Source organism: Eschrichtius robustus, chromosome 13 (assembly GCF_028021215.1).
Source record: "Eschrichtius robustus isolate mEscRob2 chromosome 13, mEscRob2.pri, whole genome shotgun sequence".
NCBI lineage: Eukaryota > Metazoa > Chordata > Mammalia > Artiodactyla > Eschrichtiidae > Eschrichtius > Eschrichtius robustus.
In genome coordinates, this window is record NC_090836.1 from 15,479,374 (window position 1) to 15,502,188 (window position 22,815).

General features: G+C 37.2%; 1 protein-coding gene across 3 annotated transcripts in view; it reads left to right on the plus strand.

Moving 5' to 3' along the window:
* PIK3C2G (phosphatidylinositol-4-phosphate 3-kinase catalytic subunit type 2 gamma) overlaps positions 1–22,815 on the plus strand; it is a 346,938-nt gene that overhangs the window by 200,858 nt on the left and 123,265 nt on the right. For all 3 annotated transcript variants that reach the window (XM_068560099.1, XM_068560101.1, XM_068560102.1), the window contains 4 exons: positions 4,301–4,393; positions 5,862–5,991; positions 10,155–10,291; positions 12,164–12,333. In XM_068560099.1, coding sequence (XP_068416200.1) covers positions 4,301–4,393; positions 5,862–5,991; positions 10,155–10,291; positions 12,164–12,333 — 530 coding nt within the window. The remainder of the gene's footprint in view (positions 1–4,300; positions 4,394–5,861; positions 5,992–10,154; positions 10,292–12,163; positions 12,334–22,815) is intronic.

Below are 22,815 nucleotides of genomic sequence, written 5' to 3' on the forward strand. Positions count from 1 at the left end.
GACACCCTACAAATTTTCCAAATGTGCTGCATAGACGTACTTTGAATAATAACAAAATAAGGCATCAATTTTATAAGCTGAGATATGTCTATCTGGGCTAAAATCCAAATCGTCACTGATTTTAAAAAATTGTGTTACCTTTTTTTTTTTTTTTTTAAATTTTATTTATTTATTTATTTATTTATGGCTGTGTTAGGTCTTCGTTTCTGCGCAAGGGCCTTCTCTAGTTGCGGCAAGTGGGGGCCACTCTTCATCGCGGTGCGCGGGCCTCTCACTATCGCGGCCTCTCTTGTTGCGGAGCACAGGCTCCAGACGCGCAGGCTCAGTAATTGTGGCTCACGGGCCCAGTTGCTCCGCGGCAAGTGGGATCCTCCCAGACCAGGGCTCGAACCCGTGTCCCCTGCATCGGCAGGCAGACTCTCAACCACTGCGCCACCAGGGAAGCCCTGTGTAACCTTTTAATCATTAGCAGTATGCACTGATTGATGCTAAAGATACATGGAAACATTTCAAAAACACAGAGTATCTTAATGTAGAAAGAACAATATATCAATAGTTCATTGAGTCCAGATGTTATTTTTTATTTCTGCTTTCTTGGTTTGTCATTGTTGTTTAAGGAATAGAAAGATTGTTTTCAATCAAAATTACATATGCGTTGTGGCTTGTGCAGGCCTTGGTGAAAATTACTTATGTGTTGTGGCTTGTGCAGGCCTTGGTGATGTGGGGCACCAGCTCTAGTGGATCGTTGCTGTGAGTGTCCAGGTGAGCAGACCATGCCAGGGGCATCACCAGTTCAGGAGTCATCACCCATAGTGCTGTGGCCGGGACCACACTCCTTCCCTACAGCAACCTGCAGCCATCGGCACTTTCCCTGAGGCTGGGAAGTGCCCCAAGTAGAGCCGCCTCTTTGTCCCATTTGCTCTGGTCAGCTGTGCCTGAGCGTACAGCAATGAACAGGGCGGATGTGGAGGATGGTGCTCTCACCTGCAGAACATGTTGGTCTGTCCTCCAGGCCTGCTGAACAACGAGGAGGTCTGAAGGGACACGCATCACATAGGAAGTGCAGTAAATGCGGCAGAGTTCTAGTCAGAGCCCGCATCTGGTTGGCCATCAGAGGATCCGTACTGGGAAGAACCTCTGGGAGTGTAATGAGTGTAGTAAGACCTTCAGACAAACCCCTCAGCCAGTGGTTCATCTGAGAAACCAATGAGGGTACAAACCCTATGAATGTGAGAGTGTGGGAAGACTTGTCATCACTCCTCCCATCTCAATAAATACCAGAGACTCCATCACTGGGAGAAACCTCATCAAGGTGACGAATGTGTTAGAGCCTTCACTCCGCGTTCCCTGCTCATTGCTCATCGGGTAGCCTGTACTGGGGAGGGGCCTTCTGAGTGTAACGAGTGTGAGGCCTTCATGCAGAGTAGAACCCTTTTCCAGCATCAGACACTTCACACAAGTGAGAAACGTCATGTTCAAGCGAGTGTGGGAACGCTCTCTGTTCCGTTAGAGACCGTACTGACCATCAGAGAGTTCACACTGGGGAGAAGCCTTACGGCGGTAAGGAATGTAGTAAGACCTTCAGTCAGAGTATATGTCTTATTTGACACTGGATCCTCCATGCCAGGGAACAAGCACATACATGTCAGCAGTGTAGAAAAGCCTTCAGTCAGACCTCTCAACTAGTTGACTATGAGCAAATTCATACCAGAGAAGAGCCTTTTGAATGCGGCATGGCAAAACGTTCAGTCTAGTAAATGTCTTATTTTATATCACAGACTTCACACAAGCAAAAGCCCTGTAAATGTGGAAAATATGCCGTCAAAAGTCATACCTCATTACACATCAGAGAATTCACACTGGTTAGAAGTCCTATGAAAGTAGTAGTGAGTGTGGGAAGGTCTTTGTTTATAGCACCAATCTTACAGTACATCAGAGAGCCCATCTGGGGAGAAACCTGATAAATGCAGTGATTTGGGGAAAGTCATTACTGAGCTTATCGTGCATTAGAGTTCGCTCTGGAGAGAAGTCCCGTGACTGTAGTGAGTGTAGGAAAGCCTGCATGTAAAGTCAGCATTCTGCTTTAATCACCATCAGTAAACTACACTAGGGAGAAGTACTCAGGCCTGGCTCAATCCATTCTTTAAAGCATGGGTCTCCAAGACAGCGAGCAACGGTCTTAGGTTTGGTTAAACTTTCTTTATAAGAAGAATTCTCACCCCCGTCTCTCCTTGGAACCACTAATCACAATGGACCATTTCCTGTTTCACTAAGGGGTAGATCATATGAGAGAGTGGGAATAACTGAATGCAATCCTCCTCCCCTCCTGGGAAAGTAAAGACCAGACATTTCATTTACTAATAGGTTTCTTTTCCTTTTTAAAAACTGTTTTAAGTCTATTTCACTAATTTTCACTTTTTAAGACCAGAGGTCCTATCTTCCTTTCTCCATTCTAGCTTTTCTTATCTTCCTTTCTCTATTCCAGATCTTTTATCTCACCATTTACATAAAATATCCTCCAAGATTTTGATTCATTCTTTCCTATCTCTTGGTTATGGCCCTCCCAATCCACTTTTAACTTCTACTCTAATCTAAGGTGTCCTTGTTTACCTTTTTCTACCTAGCAAACCTTTTCTTTTACCTGTTTGCCAATCTATGTCTTTCACAATCTTCAAATTCAGCTCATCTCTGAAAGACTCTCTTCTTCAAATGCTTCTTCATTCAGCTGTGAAATGCATGCGTGTATACATTCATACCAACTTTTGCAGGCTCTATGAGAGGTGGATATGGTGTCTCTTTCTATTAGCATATAGATAATGCTTTGTGCATACTAGCTGTCAAATGTATAGTATTTTTGCCATGACTCTCAAAAAATATACTGCGTGTGAAAAGCAAAATATTAAGCAATGAAAGCAATATAGCTCTGAGTGATATAATTAAGAAGAGGGACCAAACCTTGCCCTCAGCCTTTCTTAGCCCTTTGTCTCTTCCCTGGACTTGGCATACCTCAGAGAGATCATCACTCTCCCACCCCAGCCCCCAGAATTGAATGAGGAGAATTTGAAAACCACTGATCTAGACTCTGGCCTAATACAGGGTTTCCTAATTCAATACCGTGACAGAAGGTCATATGGTCCCTGATTGACTGATTCTTGCAGCGAGAATTCATTACTTAACAAGCAGCCTCATCCTTTTACTATAAAACTCAAATTGATTCAGTAAACAAGGGTTTCTGTTTGCTTAGGGATTAGGTTAGATTTGTGTTGATAGATTAAGAAATAGATCCTTTCCTCTCAACTTCTACTGATTTCAGACTTATCAGAAATAATGATATTCAAACTGATGTTCAACTGATGTCATTCAAACTGATATTCAACTGATGTCATATTTTACTAAGTTGATTAATTGAAAGTATCAAGTCGTTTTCCTTTCTTTACTATTGATTTAATTCTTCGCTGTCAACGTGAACTCTCTAATAACCTAAAGACATACAGCCTTTTAACACTCAAACAGTGGTAAGCACATAAAAGGAAAATAATGGACAGTAGTCGATATCATAAAACTGAAAATAGAAATGTAAAGTACAAATGAAAGAAACGAGAATAGGAAATATATGTTGTACTGTTACTTGTAAAGATAAGAAAATGTTCATTAGCAAAAAGTGAAGAAGAATGCATTAATCTTTTTGAAGTACCCGATTAGTGTCAGACACTGTAAAAGGTATTTTATATCCATTAGCTCATATACCTATTACAAAAATGTGTGACGTAAGAGTTTTATCCCTATTTTACAGTGGGATACAAACATTTAAGTAACTTGTCCAAGGTCTTACAGCTGATAAGTTACAGAGTCCAAATTTGAACTCAGGTCTTTGTTAATTCTATATGCATGTTTCCTTAAAGTATGCTGCAGGGCAGAAAGAATGAAAAGGAAATATATTTTTTTAAATAGCGATTTCATCTTTTAGGTATTAACTAACTAGCACAATAAGCACAATACCTACATACTACTTAGTTTATTTAAACTCCCTACACATCATCACTGTTTAGTGAGAAAAAAATGTAGTTGAAGATTTACAACCTGCCGAAAAGCTGGCATTTTTAGTTTACAAATAAAGGCTTTGGTTGGTAGACTAAAGTCTTTTTTTTAATAAATATGTTTCTTTGTTCTAAAGTGTGAGAATTATTCATATGTGTTACACATGCTCATATAACAAATTCTGCAAGGGGCCATGATTGCAAGGAAACTGTTCTTTTTGCTTTGTTTTGCTACCCATTTTTCTCTTCTTTTTGTCCCATAGGCATGTTCATATTTCACATCTAATGCTTTGCCGTTGAAGATTACTTTCATTAATGCTAATCCAATGGGCAAAAACATCAGCGTCATTTTTAAGGTACAGTAGCCCTCCTGAAACATCAAATTGATTCCATTGGTAGAACTATTGATTTATTACTCACAAAAAGAAATTATTATAGCTCTTTTCCTCTGGCAGCAGCACAGAAGATTCCAGTTATTTTTGATTCTGCATTTTTACAGAATTATAGTACATGCCAAACTATGATTTTCAATAAATCAAACATTACTGGCTCAAAGCCAATGAATCTTCAGTGCAAAACTCCGGGAGGTATGTTTCAATAAATGAAATAATGCAATCACTTTTGAGTAATACAGAAAGCAGAATTGTGGTAAAGTTCCAAGGGGGAGAGTCTTCCTTTGGCCTAGATACTAACCTAAGTTCAAATCAAAATTAGCTGAAACTCAAATGATATGATTTAGCATAAAATTCTTATCTGTAAGCACTTGCTTATTTTAGTAATTTGGGTTGTTGTCTTCTTTTTAAATAAAATATAAATAAGGGCCATATCAGTCTTTGTCATGAATCCCATGGGACAATAGAGTAAAAGGTTAAGAGTAAAAGTCAAGTAGGAAAAAGGGACAGAAAAAGGAGCTGTAAGTAAAAAGTAAGCATTTGCCAGTTGTTCAGTTAAATTTGATAAGTTATTCAGCCAAACCAGACAACAAGGTCGCAGAGTGGCATTTTTGTTAGATTCTGACTAGTTTTGAAGATAATGATTAACACACCTATACTTTTGCTGTTATCTGTGTAAACCTCAAGCATTAATGTTACCCCGGCACTGCATTTTTGGTGAAGAAAAAAGAAGAACACAAAATCTCATCTTGGCATAGTTTTCTATAATTTAGAAAGCATTTTCAAAACCAAGCCTCTTATTAGTTAAAAGTATAGAACTGTCCTTCCCCTTTGGACATATTCTATGTCCTTCACCTATGCTAGAAAAACACCTCTTTATCATTTCTTATTATTATCAAAGGCTGTTTACTCTGAAAACTTCTTAACTGCCTTCATAACAAGAGAAGTCAATGATTCAAAGTCTGATGAATTATATGTGTGCTATTTATACTCCCAGTCAAGAAGCTCTTGGTAGGCTAACTGTTTATCAGTGCATAAATTTATGGCACATCAAATAATGTTTCCCTTAGAAAGAGATTTCACTTGGCTGAGTTTGAAATTTGCATAAACATTCGTCCAACCTCTCTTCACCAGACTTTGAGGTTAAGACATTGCACATGGATAATAAGTTGAAAGATTATTATCAGGGAACAACATTCCAAGCAGCTTCTAATTTAATAGCTAAAGCTTCTGTAATCATTTAAAAGAAAGTTCTCATTTTCTTTGATCTTCTGTCAGAAACACAAGGTATTCTTAGTGCTAATAAAACAATTGAAACCACCCTAAGTCAGGCTGGAAAATTATTCAAGGAAGGAAATGACATATACCATATTTGAAAGCTTTTAATGGAATTCAAGGAGAAACCCGGAGTCTATAATTTTGTTTTTAACAGGCTGGAGATGATCTTCGTCAGGATATGCTTGTTCTGCAGATTATTCATGTGATGGACAATATTTGGCTGCAGGAGGGCCTGGATATGCAAATGATCATTTACAGATGTCTATCCACAGGAAAAGGCCAAGGTCAGTATAGATTAGAAAGCTGGTTGACTTACATTATTTATCTCACGCATTCATCAGTAATATGCCCCCAGAGTTGCCACAGCTTTCATTTTAGATTACAAATTTTAAAATCCAAAGAACTAAACCTGGTCATTCTTCTTTTTTACAAAGAATTATTTTCAAAAACAATAAGCCAAAATGATTTATGTAAAGCATAATGTCCTTCAAGATATTAATTAGGACTCTTGACCACTCAAATGTTAACTGTAATATCCTTTTGTGTGTCCTTAAGGGTTAGTTACATTAATGATTAACACATATTTTTTTCTCTTTTTCTAAGCTGATAATATTAAAGTCTACTCATTCAAAAAAATATAATTGTTGCCTGTTAACACAAAATTTACAAAGTTGCAAATGCTTAAAGGAGTTCTAAAAATTCTAAATACATTATAAACATGCATTCAGTTTCTAAAAGACTTGAGTAAAGTGTAATATCAACAGTCAAAGATGACCATTCATGCAAACTTTGAGCATACTTCAGCATTTCTCTTTCTTGATAAAAGCCAAGCCACTAATATGGAAATATAATTACACTTATACACATTTTCAATGAAAATAATGTTGAAGATCCACCCTAATAATTACTCAAACATCAGAGGTAAAAGTTGTACTTAATTACAGTCATGCTAAATTGAAGAAGTAATTTCTAGGAAATCATATAAGTTTTTTTACATGGGGCCATTGCCACTTAGCTTTTCATTAAATTAATTAGTATGAATTATAGCAGATGCATCTGCATAAACAAAGGGATAAAAAAACCATAGAACTGGAAAGGGGACCTAGAACTATGTTGTCTTTTTTTTTTTCTTTTTTAATTCAGACAGAACTACAGTTTAAACCCATCATCTCAAAAGAGAGACTGTCATTGCCTGGCCCTCCAGTTCCTGAGGTCCCACTGCTAGGCTCAGTACCCCAGCCAACTGTGACCCAAGATTTTGGAAACTAAGCATGGAAGCACCTCCTAGTTAGCTTAACTTGCAATTGGATACTTCAGGACTACTGTTACAAGTCATACTGCCCAATTATTTTTATTCTGATAATAGGGCCCTTGTTTCCATGCCAAGTATCCCACTCCCGAACTCATAAAGTTCTAGTTCCTAAAAGTCTTTTATTACTGCTACTCTGAGATCATTATTCCTTGAGTTTTTCTCTCCCTTTTCTCGTGTAAATGACCTAATTCTTTCATATCCTAATATGTTGAAAGGGTAAGAATAAACCTTAGATGAACCAAGCTGAGCTTTTTGGTGTCACATGGATTACTTTTTCTTCAGAAATTGAATACAACACCAACCTCAGTGGAATTCTTCAATTCCATCTACTCATTTCTCTGTTTATAATCATAAGAAGTAATGGAGGCTAAGACTTTTAAAGTTAATAAAATAATCCAGCAGAAATAACTCTAGACTTGCCCAAAGTTACAGATGTCATAAGACAAACAAATTATTCTTTCCCGCTATCTACCAACAATTTCTTTTGGTTGTAAGGTTGTACTGGAAAAATACTTCTTCAAGAAAAATGGAGATCATTAAAGTAAATGTCTTCTTTTAAGAGATTAGGTTCCATTTTTAATCAGGTTCCAAGGCTTATTGAATATCTACTGTTCTCAAGAAATGTCACAAAGTAAGATAGGGAATACTAAAACAACCTAAACAGGGCTGCTGCCCTTAAGGAGAGTATACTCCAGGCCACAAGTTTACATGGCTTTATCAACATTATTGTTGACTATAATTCTCATGACTACTTTGTATATGATGTTGTAGGAACTTTGGGAGAGATTATCAGAGCAGATAAAAATTCTTTAGGATTTATTTCATTGCTCTAAATTTGCTCCAGGTTTGATGGACATAAAAATTACTTAGGAGAGTTGGAGCAGCTATATCTAGGACCCAAGCAGGATGCTATATCAGGCTCTTCATTGGGGAGGGGTGGGGAGGAGATGGAGGGTGGGGGACTGAGGCTCAAGTCTCAGTGATTGCAAAAAGCTGCTCTGGAGTTTCTCATGCACACCTTTTTGAGACCCACTGCTTTGTGTGATACCATCTTGAAAAGTTTTGTCCCTAAGAACCTTGCTACTTAAAGTATGACCAGTGGACCAGGAGCATTGACATCACCTGGGAGCTTGTTAGAAACTCAGAATCTCAGACCCCACTCCCACCCTACTAAATCAGAACCTACATTTTAACAAGATCCCCAAGTAATACATATGGGCATTAAATTTTGAGGAATCTGCATTAGAGAACTATGGGAATGGAGCCACACATATTATTGTGCACAGAATTATGCTAGAAGTATTTAAAAAGTGTATGATACATACTAGCTTAAAATGTATAAAATGTAATTTATGGTTTTAATTAATGAGCAGAATTTAGCCACCATGATTGTTATAAATTAGTGCAAAGTTTTCTGGGTAGTCAACAATGAAAGACATGACAAATGGCTTGGGATTTAGCAATGATTAACTCCCTGAAGACAAATGTGGTCTGAAGAGTAACTGACATTGCTACAGCACCCTATCTAAAGGGTGCAGTAATCTAAGTCCTAATTTGGGGCATGGTCAGATGCAAGGTGGCAATGAGGCACGCAGGAACCAGGTAGAAGGTGGTTTTCTGTTAGGAAGTGTTAAAGGGAGGAACTGGAAAAATGAGGGAAAATTTCAGGATTAGAAAGTGGAATTATATTACTCTTTTTAGAGTAATTATATTACTGTTAAATGCAGTGCTTTACATTTGCTATCTCACTTAATAAGCACAAGAAAACTAGCACAAGAGCCTAATACTGTTGGGGGAGAAGGGAGAAGTGTTATGATATTAAAGATATGCCCAGGATTTATCTCTGGGATGTTACATCTCCTTCTTTCTTTTTGTTTTTAACAAATAGATTTTAATAGGTTATTTTTGCAACATTGAATTCCCACTCTCCATGTTTAAATTTCTTTCTGATGAGGCAATGTATCAATAGATGCCTAACGGTCATGATTGGGCTGGGCTGGGCTATTGGTTAAGGCTGCAAAAAAAGAGAGACAGAGAGCGAGAGAGAGAGATTAAGCCTGCAACCAGCTGCCACTGGCCAAATTCAGCACTGAGAAATGTTTCATTTACCATTACTGTGATATTCTTGTTTGTTGTTTAATTTGAATATTTTTAAGGTAGACCATGAAATAGTCAATTTTTAAAACTTAATCTTCTCTCTTTTCACATAATTACATTTATGTCCCTGGTCCCTTTGGGCATTTGTGTTTGCAACTCTTGCAGTTGTCAAGATTGTGGAAATCAGAAATTCTAGACTTTAATTTCTTTCAATGACTTTATTTACAGAACTGTACATTACAGGTTGTTTTGTGTACATTAGTCCTGGGAGAATTTTAAATACCGGGTTTAAATTGCTGTTCTGTACAGAATAAAAATCAGAAGGCTTGAAAATATTTACATTCCAATAACCTTAGGAACACAATGAAAAGAAGCCTTGATGGATGCATGGCTAGTGGGGCAAAGCTCCTATTGAAGTTCAATCAATATATGCTCCCTTAAAAAGATTGTTATCATAGTTTCACTTTAATGCGGACTGAGAAGGAAGAAGCAGGTGGTTCTGCACATGTTCACTGCAGAGTTACTCTGTTCACTCCTAGAAATGACACATTGAACAGTGAAGCTTTTATTAACCTGAACATTGATTTTTATAATATATTTGAAATGTTTGTCACAGAGGTTGTATTTGATTCACTTACATCATAAATATGCTTGTTACACAAGTTTGAATGTCCTCCCTTAAACTAAATGAATGCACAAGCCATATGTTATTTAATTCACTGCTCTATTGACTCAGTGCAGTCTCTGGGAGACCATCTAGATTTGCTCTCTACTGTAGTTCTAGAAAAAATATTAAAGCTGCTCTGATACATCTGATCCAAACACAAGTAGCCTCATCGCTCCCTAGGATTTAGGAAAAATTAGAAGCAATACCATCTAGGTAAGACTCCTTCAGAGAAGAAGATTGGGAAATAAAAAGGGTAATCCGAGTAGTGCTGGCAACTATTGATGTTGTTATCTATATCAAGATGCCTTTCCTAAGTATCCCTCATCCTGTAAAGAAAGAAGTATTTCCATAACCTCTTTTTTATCAACCAGGATTGGTGCAGATGGTGCCCGATGCTATAACCCTCGCGAAAATCCATCGCCATTCTGGACTGATAGGACCACTGAAAGAAAATACAATCAAAAAATGGTTCAGTCAGCACAACCATTTAAAGGTGGATTATGAAAAGGTTTGTCCTTCTGCAGCAAATTTTAAATAATGTACTTAAATAAGGATATACTCTGGCTCATTAGATATTCTGATTTATGAAAAAGTAAATTAAGTCCATCTTGAGGTCTAATTCATTCAGTCATCAGCATAGTAATCATGACAGAGTTTAAATGGTATATTACCTAGATAACAATTTCTGTGTCTGGTTTTCCCTCTGGGTGGAATTCTGGGCTATCAATAAAGACTCTCTTTGCTCAGCTGCTTCCCTTACAGCAATATCACCTGAGGTGATGCTCCTGAAAACTACCTCCTTCAAGTTACTTGTGCCTTTTTGTACACAACCTATAATTTCTATATATCTCCCTCCTTCCATTGCAATATATTTCTTCCTCCAAGTTCTGTTTTTTCATGCCTCACTCTTTCAATGTTTGCAGAATGCCTAATAGAGTTTTTATTTTTTTGTATCTCAGAACTTTACAAAATGTATACTATTCCATTTGACTGCCAACATTTTTTCCCACTATGCCCTGGCATCTAGCCTGCAGTCTACAATCGTACAGGTTCCACCCTCTACCAGGGCTCCCAGATTAGGGGATGATTTGGCTAGAGCCAGGCCTTGTTTCACTTGCCAAGGCATGAACTGGTACAGCTGCCCCAGAGGCAGGGGCACCTTTATGCTAATTCACACAAAGATGCAATATGGGCCAGCTTTAGATTTGCTCAGAACTGTCCTGAGCACTAAACATCCCTCATTCTAGGAAACTCCTCAGTCCTGGGCAAACTGGCAGGCGTGGTCACCCTAGCTGGCCTGGGCCATGAAGGAGAGATCCAAGAGTTCATCTACTCCAGACTTCTGTGAGATTGGAATAGAGCAAAATACAGGTTTTGGAGGCCAGGTAACAGGGAATTAGATGCGATTATCTAGAAATCTAGTTTTTAGCCTTTCCCCAAATTGTAGCTTGAGTTAGGCACAAACCCCTGGGGTTATATTGTTTGGGGTGTTTCCATGTACATTTGATGTTCTTAACCACCCTGTGAAGGACATATTTTATTATCTTCACTTTACAAGTAGAGAAAATCTAGACAGACAAATTAAAGACTTGCTCAGGCACCTGGGATACCTGGAAATAAGGTGTCCTGGTATGTAGTCCAGCCACGTGGTCTTCCACTCGCTAGTTGAGGAGGCCCATACCTGTGGCTCAGCCAGTCACTCGTGCTTACACTCATCGTTGCATCATCGATCAAAACAATGAATACCCAGGGGACAGTTTTTTTGAAAAAAGAGTAATTTTGGCAAGAAACCTCTGTCTATTAAAGAAACATAAGCCACAACTAACTTAGTGGAATCTGCTTCTACCCGCACAAGAGTTCACTGGTATATACTGTACCAAAACCCTTTGGGGCATTAACTGGATGACATATTTGTAGGATAAACATAAAATGTTACAGATATCTCAGTGTAGTTTTTTCTGTGTTAAAAATTTCAAATATTAAAAAATTGGTATTTTAAATTTCTATGGGAATAGGCAATACTGGACCATATTGTTCCTTCTTCTTTTACCTTGAAAAAAGGTATCCACTATTGTATATTTGTGACATTAAAAAATAACACTAAGAATCCTCTCTAATAAACTGTGAAAATTAGCTTTAACCGAATGAAAGTTATTTTCTCCCATTTCAACAAAAACACTCATTAGGCTAAAGAACAGATTGCTTCATGTTCTTCTGTAGCGTGTCAAGAACCAACCATTTAATCATATCCACTCAACTGAGATGTAGAATTGGTTCTTGATTATATAATTTTGCTTTTTATCGTATTTTTACCATTACCTCTGCGTTTGCTCATTTTTTGTGTGTGTCATTGTTGTGTTATTATTTTTCAACCAATTAGGCCTTGAGGAACTTTTTCTATTCCTGCGCTGGCTGGTGTGTGGTAACGTTCATCCTGGGAGTCTGTGACCGTCACAACGACAATATCATGCTGACAAAGTCAGGCCACATGTTTCATATTGACTTTGGAAAATTCCTGGGTCATGCACAAACATTTGGAGGGATAAAAAGGTCAGTGCTCAAATAATGTTTATTAATGTAATTAAGCAATCTCCCGGAGTGATATATAACATGTAATGGCGTAGAAACCCAGCAGATGACTTGTTCCCCATCTCTCAAATTCCCCAAGATAACGTAAACATGACTATATATCTAATAATATTGAGGGAAAGATTTTTTTTGATAGACTGTTAATGGAACAAATCAGCTTTCCTCAAACTGTTAGTAGATTAAATTGGCCTTCTCCCACAGGGTACTAATACTGCTCCAGTCTGAATTGTATGAAATATGATCTGTTCATTTTCTTATAAGCCTTGAATGGACAACGAGGCCTGAGTTCATGGTCTCAATACATCTGGTATATTGCCCATAACAATCACCAGCCTGGTCTACATGTAAAAGGAGCACACTTACTGCACTGAATTAGGCTTGAATTATTCCAAAAATATTTAGTAAGCATCTACCATTCAAGACTCTGGGGATACAACAGTGGACAAAGCAGATACAAACCGTGATGTCTTTTTAGTAGGGATGACAGACATTAAAAAAGATAACACGAGGAAATGAGGAGTTTCATTTCTTACTAAGAAACTAAAGCAGAGAAATGGGATAGAAATTAACAGGGGCAGGGATGCTATTTTAAAGAGGCCTCCTTAAAGAAATGAGAGATAGCTGTATGGTGAGTAATCACCTTGTGGAGATCCACGGGAAGAGTATTCTAGGAAGAGAGAACAGCAAAAATAACATCCATGAGCATGGACTAAGCAGGCATGTTCCAGTGACAGCAAGAAGGCCTGGGGCCTGGAGGTGGAATAAAGAGGGGTGGGTAGTAGGAGGGAAAGATAAAGGGTTTGGTGGAGGCCAGATCAAGTAGGGCACTGAGGACATGGTGTAGAGGTTGGCTTTTACTTTACGTTCAGAGGCAAACCATTGATGGATTTCAGTGGATTTCAAAGCTCTCTCCTGCTGTCCTGTCAAGTAATGAGACCAGTTCGAAGGCTATTGCAATAGTTAAGGCAAGACCTTAATGGTTAAGAAGTGGCAAAAACTGACAGATTCAGAATATATTTTGGAATCTGAACCACAGGACCTGCTAATTGATTGGCATTGGCAGTCATTAATGGGCTGGGAAAATGGGCCCGGTGGGTAGAAGAAGAAAGGAAAATATTCAAGGATGACTCCTGGATTTTTGTTCTTAGCAAACAATTATATCATTTACTGAAAAGGAAAAGACTGGTTGTTGAATAGGTTTTTGTTTTATTTTATTTGAGCTGGGGGCAAGGGAACCAGAAATCTAAAAGTCCCTTGCTCCAAAAGGATACTTCATATTAAAGTAGAAATGGGATCAGACCATTCCAAAGACTAATCAGTCACTTTTAGCTAAAAATAGCTCTTCAACAGAGGACATAAAAGTCTCCTACAATATAACAAGATGAATTTTCACCAGATTGTCGTAATCTGGTATTAAAATACCAATATAAACTACATAATAAGGTTTAATTCTTATAAACTGATAGCTTCTATTTTGTGGAGGCATACAGATGGAATTGTCTCACTTTTTATTATTTTCAGTACATTGCCTTCTATAATGACTAAGCTCAGGAAGAGGCACCACATATTCATTCATTCCTTACACATCTGTTGAGGATGGTCTGTGTGCCAAGGACTGTGATAAACCTTGGGGATACAAAGATGAATAATACACTTTTACCACCTCACTGGGGCTTACTCTTTCTTTAAAATACTGGGAAGACAGACACATAAATAATTACTCCAGAATGTGGTGAGGGCAGAGATAGATGTATAGACAATTAGAACATCACAGAGGAGGGATATCTGGTCTATAAAGGACAAATGTTAATTAACATATACGAGCATATTGCATAATTTACTTATGTAACACTTTCCCTCAATCCACTCTTTCCTAGAAATTTAAAGATTAGATTAAAGCTGTAACATCTTTATTTATTTTGCTGTATTGTCCAGTGAGAATTCGGGTTAACCCCCTTATTCATTTATTCGACCAGCATCTGTGCTGACCTTGGGGGTGGTTAAAAGATGCATAAAGATATTCCAGCTCTACAGAAAAAGTTTCGGTTGGGGAAACATACAAAGTAAAGAACAAGTTACTAAACAATATAGTAAGTGCTATAATAAAGATATCCACCAAGGTCTGTAGAAAAGATGGAGCCCAATTGTTTGTTTGTTGATGTTACAGCAGCTACTGCTACTTCTGAAGTGCAGCAATTTAAATCTTTTTTATGCAACCGTTATGGAGGTCATGAAAATGTGCCCAGCACAGAGCCTCACTTATAGTAGGTTCTTAATATTGTTTTCTGAATTAGCCAGCCAATAAACTATTCACAGGTCAGCCTTCAACCTTTCAATAATTATTAATTGGATGAAAGAAAATGAAGTTGGCCCTGTCTTCCCTTGAGATTATTGATTATTGAGCACCAGCTAAGGAGGCCAACTGCAGCATTATGACCCATTTGGATTATTGTTTGCAGGATTCTGTCTCCACCAATGGCTATGTAAGACTCATTGGCAATGTATCCTTGGATTTCTTTCTTGATACTGATACTTCTGCCCTGAGTTTCCTTAATGGTTAAACTGAACTATGTCTACTCCCTATTACTCACTATATATTTTGAATTATAGGCAGCATCTTATAATTTTCTTCAAAGTCTCTTTCAGTTGTTTCTGGAGTTCATTTGATTGTTGTTTCATTAAGCAACTGATGTCTTCCATCCTAGGTCCACTGGTTGTTCTTCTTCGTTGCTAGGTGGACAAAGGTCTCATAAATCAGGCCTCTGAATCCCCCTAGGATAAATGAACATTCTTATTTGTACTACACTTATTACGTATAAAACTGATCTCTAGAGAAAAGCCAGCTCCACCTAGCTTCTTCTGTACACATACTAGATATATTAATAAACACTCCCTAATGTACAAAGCCAGGTTTGTAAATCATGCCCTATGACTATCCTAATCTCCCATAGCCTAGCAAGGCCATATAAATGCCCCAGTGATAAACAGCAATAAGCCAGGATCATACTCCTTAACATAAAATGCAGCGCCCGCAGGGAGTAAAGAGCATATGTATCCCAGACACATGTGTTTCTCCTATTGTCTACTCCTTAAAAACATGGGGAAGGAAAGTATTTGTGTGACTTTTTATGGTCTACAAAGTGTCACTAACATACATTAACTGATTTACTTCATAATACAATTGCTCAACCTCACATAAATACAGTTTCCAGTTGTGGATAAGTTTGGGGTTGACAAAAAGAAATCACATACATAACATAAAATCCCTCTCTAAGATTTAACCCTTAGCCAAGGATACAGCACTTAATAGTGGAAATTAGCAGGCCAACAAAGCGAAAGCAAATGCAGTATATCTGGGGAGAGATTTTCCCTTGGTTTCCTTAAGAGGAAGCAGCAATGAAGTGATATTCTCCTTACAAGGAAGATCTTGAGAAATAAAGGGATTTCTTGCTGGGCCATTGCCCTTTTGTACTCATGCTTTGTACTGATGCTTATATCATCATTCCAGAACATCTTACACTAATCGTCCGTGTGATTCTGCTTAAGACATGTTTATAAACACTGGGCTGTCCTGATTTTTGAATTATGTGGAGTCATCCCAGCAACACTCTCATTAGGAGTCTTTGCTCAGGTTTCCCTGAACCACTGCTCTTAATTCAGTTGTCCAGAAATCTGGAAAGCCCATCTTCATGCTTAGACCAAATCTGAAGCTCTAACTTTCTAACTTTGAATAAAGAAAAAAAATTACATCTCAGTTATGAATTTGAAGGATTTCACATCTTGTATATAAACAAGAAGTTCTTCCCTACCGGTTTTAATTATGAGATTAGATGAAGAGGATTTACACCAGCAGATTAAATCACAGGACAATTCAGCCCCAGCATTATTTAATGATTCTGGGGAAAACAATGGCTAATCCCTACAATGAAAACAATGAGAAATTTCACCAACTTTCTGAAACCGGTTGGTTTTTCTTTTGAAGTATTGCCTAATTATTATCTTCATTTCTTTATTTTCTCTTACAGAGATTCAAATTAAAGTGGTTAACAAATTATACATCCACAATTTTTCACTCAAAGTTCCCCTGTAACAATGATTTCCATATAGTAATTTTTTCATTGCATAAAAGATATTATTGTAATAAACTCTAAATTTCCACTCAATAATTTCTTGATGGTGACTTTCTTTTACAGAGGAGGAGAAATTAAGGAAGGCCTTTATTGGTGATGTTTATCGTTCTCCTAACTCATTGTTTCATACTTTTATTTTTTCAGACTATATTTCCAGTCTGTATGGTCTTTCACTTTGTAATGCCAGACTTGCATGAAGTCTTTCTTGCAGCCTTATTTCTAGATAATTTTAGAGGCTGTATGAGCAGTAGTTAAAGGCAGGTACCCTGGAGATAGACTAAGCTTTTTTTTTTTTTAATCCCTTACTATCATTTACTAATGATGTGACCTTAAACAAATGGCTCTGTATGCTTCAGTTTAATCTTTTATGAAAAACAGATTTGTTTTGAAGATTAAATTAATTGATATATGTAAAATGCTTGGAAGAGTTCCTAGCACTGAGTAAAGGCTCTATAAATGTTTGTTGGAATTAATTATAATGTAAGTATTCCAAATGAAGTGACAAGAAATGAGATTGCATCTTTAGGTAATTATTGTTTCTTTTTGTTCAAAGTTATCTAAATATCTTATTTTGGTACTTTTTAAAGTACTTTTTGGTACTTTTTAAATTTATAAATTGAACTTCTCTGACTTTGAAGTTTGTTGCCTGATAGATTAGATTGCACTATTAGGTTTATTTGGATTGTAATGTTTTTCACCAAGTCACTTTTGACTTCTGATACAATTTTAGACATGAGCAGAGGTGTGCTGGAGCTGGCTCACACTGGCTTGGAAGAGCCTATTATGTGTATTCTTTCTCAACTCCACATTCAATGACATTCCACTGGTAGCCTGAAATCAGCCATGGTGGGAGAATATACACCATGGAAATTGGCAAATGTCACAAATCAGAGCTTTTTTTTTTTTCCTAAAAAAAGTAAGTGAGCTGGTTATTAAATATTTACCACCACACTCTAGGACATAAATCCATTTAAAACAGATGAAAAATCATTCCAGAACTCAACAAAAGTCAAACTCTGTTCTTTTCCTATTAAAATATATACACCTGGGTGATCAAAATATTATATATCTGTCTTTTTAACAACATGATTTATACCCGATTTTCAAGTTTTATCCCAACAGATCAACAATCACCTAATATAATTGACCTCAGAATTTTCATCTCAATATTAGTCATAAAAATTATCTGTATCTATAATCGTTTTGACACTGTCTTCCATATTTAATTACCATTAATTTAAAAATGTTTAATGTTTAAGCTCTAATTTGAGTATTATATTATTTATATTCTAAATGTCCTCAATTTAACCATCTTTGGGAAAAAACTCCATTAGCAGATTAAAAGATTAATTTTTGTCTTACTCCAGTCATTCTGGTTTAGTACAATATTCATAGTAATCCAAATGCCATATAGGTATTAATGATCTCCCACATGCTTTAATTACTACCTTAGTGTTCTTTGAAATTCGATGTTTCACTGGTCTGTTTTCACAAGATTGTTTATTAAGAAACACTCTGGTTCCTTTAACTCAAAGCAGGTTTCAATTTCATCTGAACTTTCTAGAAGAAAAGCACACTATCTAATACCTCTCCAACTGTGAGTGCCATAAGAACATCTTTGTATCTTAAGCGCCTAGCTAGTGCCTGACATTTAGCAGAGGCTCAATTTTGGTTAAGTGAAGGATCACTACAAAAATGCCATACAATTTACTTTTCTTGACCTGAGAAGCAGCAGTTTTTCTGAAGATAAAATTATTAAGAATTTGCCATATTCTGTTATTCTAACTGGAAATTTACCCAGGGATTTTTTTACCTGATGGTTTTTACATGTGGGAGTCTGGGGGATGAGACTCAAAATTTGATACATACTACCTCATAACCATTTAGGATGGCTATTGTCAAAAAACAGAAAATAAGTTTTGACAAGGATGTGGAGAAATTGGAACCCCTGTGCAATGTCAGTGGGAATATAAAATAGTACAGCTACTGTGGAAAACAGTATGGCTGTTACTCACCAAATTAAAAATGGAATTACCATATGATCCAGCAATTCTGCTTCTGGGAATATACCCAAAGGAATTGAAAGCAGAGTATCAAAGAGATATTTGTACAACCATGTTTATAGCAACATTATTCACAATAACTGAAATGTGGAAGCAATCCAAATGTTCATCAACAGATGAATGGATAAGCAGAATATGGAATATACGTACCGTAGACTATTATTCATTCTTAAAGGAATAATTCTGACACACTCCACAGCATGGTTGAATCCTGAGGACATTGCACTAAGCAAAATAAGCCAGTCTCAAAAAGACAAATGACTGTATGATTCCACTTACATGATGTCCAAATCATAGCTACAGAGATACAGAAACTAAGGTGGTGGTGACCAGGAGCCTTGGGGAGGGGGGAATGGGGAGTTATTGTTTAATGGGTATAGAATTTCAGTGTTAAGAGATGAAAAGAATTGTGGAGGTGAATGGTGGTGATGGTTGCACAACATGATGAATATATTTAATACCACTGAACTGTACACTTAACAATGGTTTAAGATGGTACGTTTTATGTTATATGTATTTTACCACAGCGAAATAACTGAAGAAAAAATTTGGTACACTGTAATTTTCACAAAGGCCTTCTCCAGTCACAAAGTCAATCTCAGGCAAACTACACCTAGCATTTGAATAGGGCTTTGGATTTTCCAAAGCACTCTCACTATTTCAAGAAATGAAGTTTATTTTGTCATTCCCATCTTCTCACTGTTGTTTTTCCCTCTTCTACTTCAATTTATCATTCCACTATGCTTTATCACCTGCTTTCTTTTGAGTAACTTCCTTTATGTTTACCTCCCTCCCATTATAAGTAAAAAAAAAAAAACAGTTTCTCTAATTAAAAAACCCAACCACCCAACCATGAGTTTTCTTCAAAAAGAGACTTGCACATTTTCAGATGAAAAGAGTGAAGGGTGCTTGAGAAAGGAAGAAAAGTTTGTGACACAGAGGGGAACAAAGATAGGGAAGGAGGGAAGGGGAGAGAGAAAACAATTTAAATAGTGTAAGGATTCTGCTTTCCTGCACCCAGTGAGAACAAAGCATGCTTAAGATGGCAGACATGAGTGCTGACTCCTTAGCTGGTCTAAGGTACAATGTGCCTGTCAATATAAGCATCTCATAACCCTGAGTCTGAGTCTAGTTTTTGAAGAAAGACTACAGATATCTCCTAAACATGAGCCTAGTATTAGAACTTCTTCTGGTACCCAAATGAAGAAACAGTACCTGCTTCTGTGCTGGGGGAGACACTCCTGATGTTAAACTTAGTAAGAGATAAAAGGTCCATTTCAAGCTTTATACATAAATATTGATCATGAGTTAAATGTTTTCAGAGGTAACTTGGGCTATTCTTGATTTATACCTTCAACCTGATTTTAAAATCTTATCGTATTTAAAATGCGATACTACCATTCATTGTCACCCAAGCATTATAGCATTAATAATCTTTTCCCTATATCCAGACTAATTTCTGTTCCAAGCATACACTGGAATTCCATGCAAAGCATAACTGTGCACTTTCCCTTGAACTCAAGCTCAAGGTCGGGGAAACATGGGAATTTGGAGGAACTGACCATTCTGTTGCCATTCTCATAAAATCCTGATCTACTATAAACTCACACCCAAAATATCAGACTTAGGAAAGTAGGCCTTGTGAAGAGGTAGTTGTTTTAACTACCCTCTTCAAATAAGAGAGACAGTGTACCTGAGCCTGGGAGGAACTCCAGAGTCAGTATCTAAAGTTATTAAGCAGTTAAAGATCAGGGACCTCCCAGAGTCTAACTTAGGACCCACAGTGTATTTATAAAAGAGGCTAGACCAGGGAAAAAACATGTTTTACACTTAAGAGATTATTGGTGAGGGTCTCCTTAGTTAATAATTGCTGAGAGCTTGGAGCTCTCACAGGGTGTTAAATGTTCTTTTTGTAATAGTACATGCACCCTTATGTTCTTATTATATTGCACATATGAGGTTTCTTGTGTTGTCTAATTATACAAGGTTCTATCCTATCCAATGGAGATTCCAAATCTGCCTTCTCAAATAACTCATGGATATGAGACAAGAGACTTGTGTTCTTTCTGTTGGACAGCAAAATGTGCTCTCTGAAATGTAGGTCATTTGTGATATCAGGAAAAGTGTAGGCTTAAACATTGCCCAATGTACTCTGTAGTCATTTATTTGTATGCTAATATCACCATTCACAATGACGGGAGTCTGCAGCTTTTAGGAATCTTTAAAACAATATATTTTAATGTTACTATGATATTTCCTGGGGACAAAACATTTTTAATTCATGAAATTAATAATAATTTCAATAATAAACATAAAATGCGCCTCATTACTGAGTCCCACATTTCAGTTCAGGGTACAAATACATATTCAGCCCTCGAGCCTTTCCATGTCCATTTGTATGTGTCCATTTACAGGCTTTATCCATTGCTCGAGTAAATATTAGATGAACTATCCTATAAAAGGAAGAAATAAGTATGTTCGCAGAGCACAGAAGACAGATTCTATCATCATGAATCCTTGCTTGAGTTCTCTGTCTTTCCAGTCCTCTCTCCATATCCCCTGCCTACATCACCACTACTGAAACACATAGCTTTTCTCAGATTGTGGTGAAATGTCACTGGGAGTGGCAGAAAGCAGTGCTTCTTAGGGTGGTGCTGTGTCATCCAGTATATGGGATCAGATTCTAAAAGGAAAAGTCGAAATTACCCTTTAAAGCCTTATCAATACTTGATGTGCATTAGCTTAATTAATCCTCACAGGAACTCTTTGCGGTAGCTACTGTTATTTTCTCTAATTTACGAATCACAAACTAAGATACAAGTCTTCATTGCTATAGTCCACCTTGGGCAGGTGCCATGTGGGAATCTGGTAATTCCATTTCTCAGTAATTCCAACACACTGTTTCCTCTTCAGCATTGGGAAAGATGGCTGTTTCTTTAGTTAGTACCAGATGACATAGTTATCCGCATTTATGGCCATGATATATATTAAATTCATGTCTTTAACAACTATAATCAAATGTGTTGCAAGATGTTTGCATGATGGGAGGCATTCAGACATTAAAACCAGGTGTTACAATAGCAGGGCCACTCTCCCATCTATGGGCCATATGCTCTTTTATGACTGAAAAATCAGGCACAATTGCTCACTCTCTTTTAATTTTTTTCTTACATTAAAAAAAATACATCTAATAGGAATCATTAATCTAATAGAAGTTAAATGCTCATGGGATGTGACTCCAGTTTTCCGAGCTCGCCAGGGACTGTTTTGTTGAACTCGGTATGGCCAAAGACCACCCTGAACTGCTGGGATGAAGCCCAGTGGTACTATTTAGACTGCATAATTCACATATAAGGAAGTTGCTTCTGTGAATAATTATGTCCTCAAATAGCTTATGTGCTCGATACTTTAAAATCAAACATCATTCATTTTTCAAGTATGTACATATTTGTTTAAGGAATAGTTCAATAAATGAAAGAATGCTCATTTTAAGGATACAGCACCTCTGCTATTTCAGAGCGCATCCATTACAGTTAGCATGCTTGGTCCATTACCTTAATAATGTATTTCAGAATAGGGCAGTGTCCACTGTGAGGGCTAGTGACACTGAGCAGCCTAGCACTGCAAGAAAGCATTGACACAACAGGGCAGATGTTGTCCTCAGTTTCAAATGGGCCATCCTCATGGCCCAGCAATCCCACAATACTTATCCTCACAGGATAAACCTCAGATCTCTCCAACCCATTATTTACTACTACTTATTTTAGACAGACAACCACACCTCCTACTTTTTTGGGGAAAAATAAAAAGAAACAGAACAGAGCCTGCTTTTGTACTCTGTACAAAACTCACAAACTTATATCTGCATATAAACTTCTTTCTTGTGATAATAGAAGATTAGTTTTTCATTTCTAAAGCCAATACCTCCATCTGTGCTTTGGAACCATTTCCCTCCCATCTTCTTACATACATTATGCTATCAATAATCCATTTTTCCTTGCATTCCTCTCCCATTTATTTATTTATTTATTAGCCATGCTGTGTGGCTTGTGGGATCTTAGTTCTCTGACCAGGGATTGAACCTGGGCCACAGCAGTGAAAGCTCCAAGTCCTAACCACTGGACCACCAGGGAATTCCCTCCTCTCTCCTTTAAATAATCCTGTTAAATATGCTTATCGCTCCAAAGTTTAGCCTTGCCTCAAAAAAATAGTTTCTATGCCATTTTGCTCACCTTCCCAAATTTCCTGAA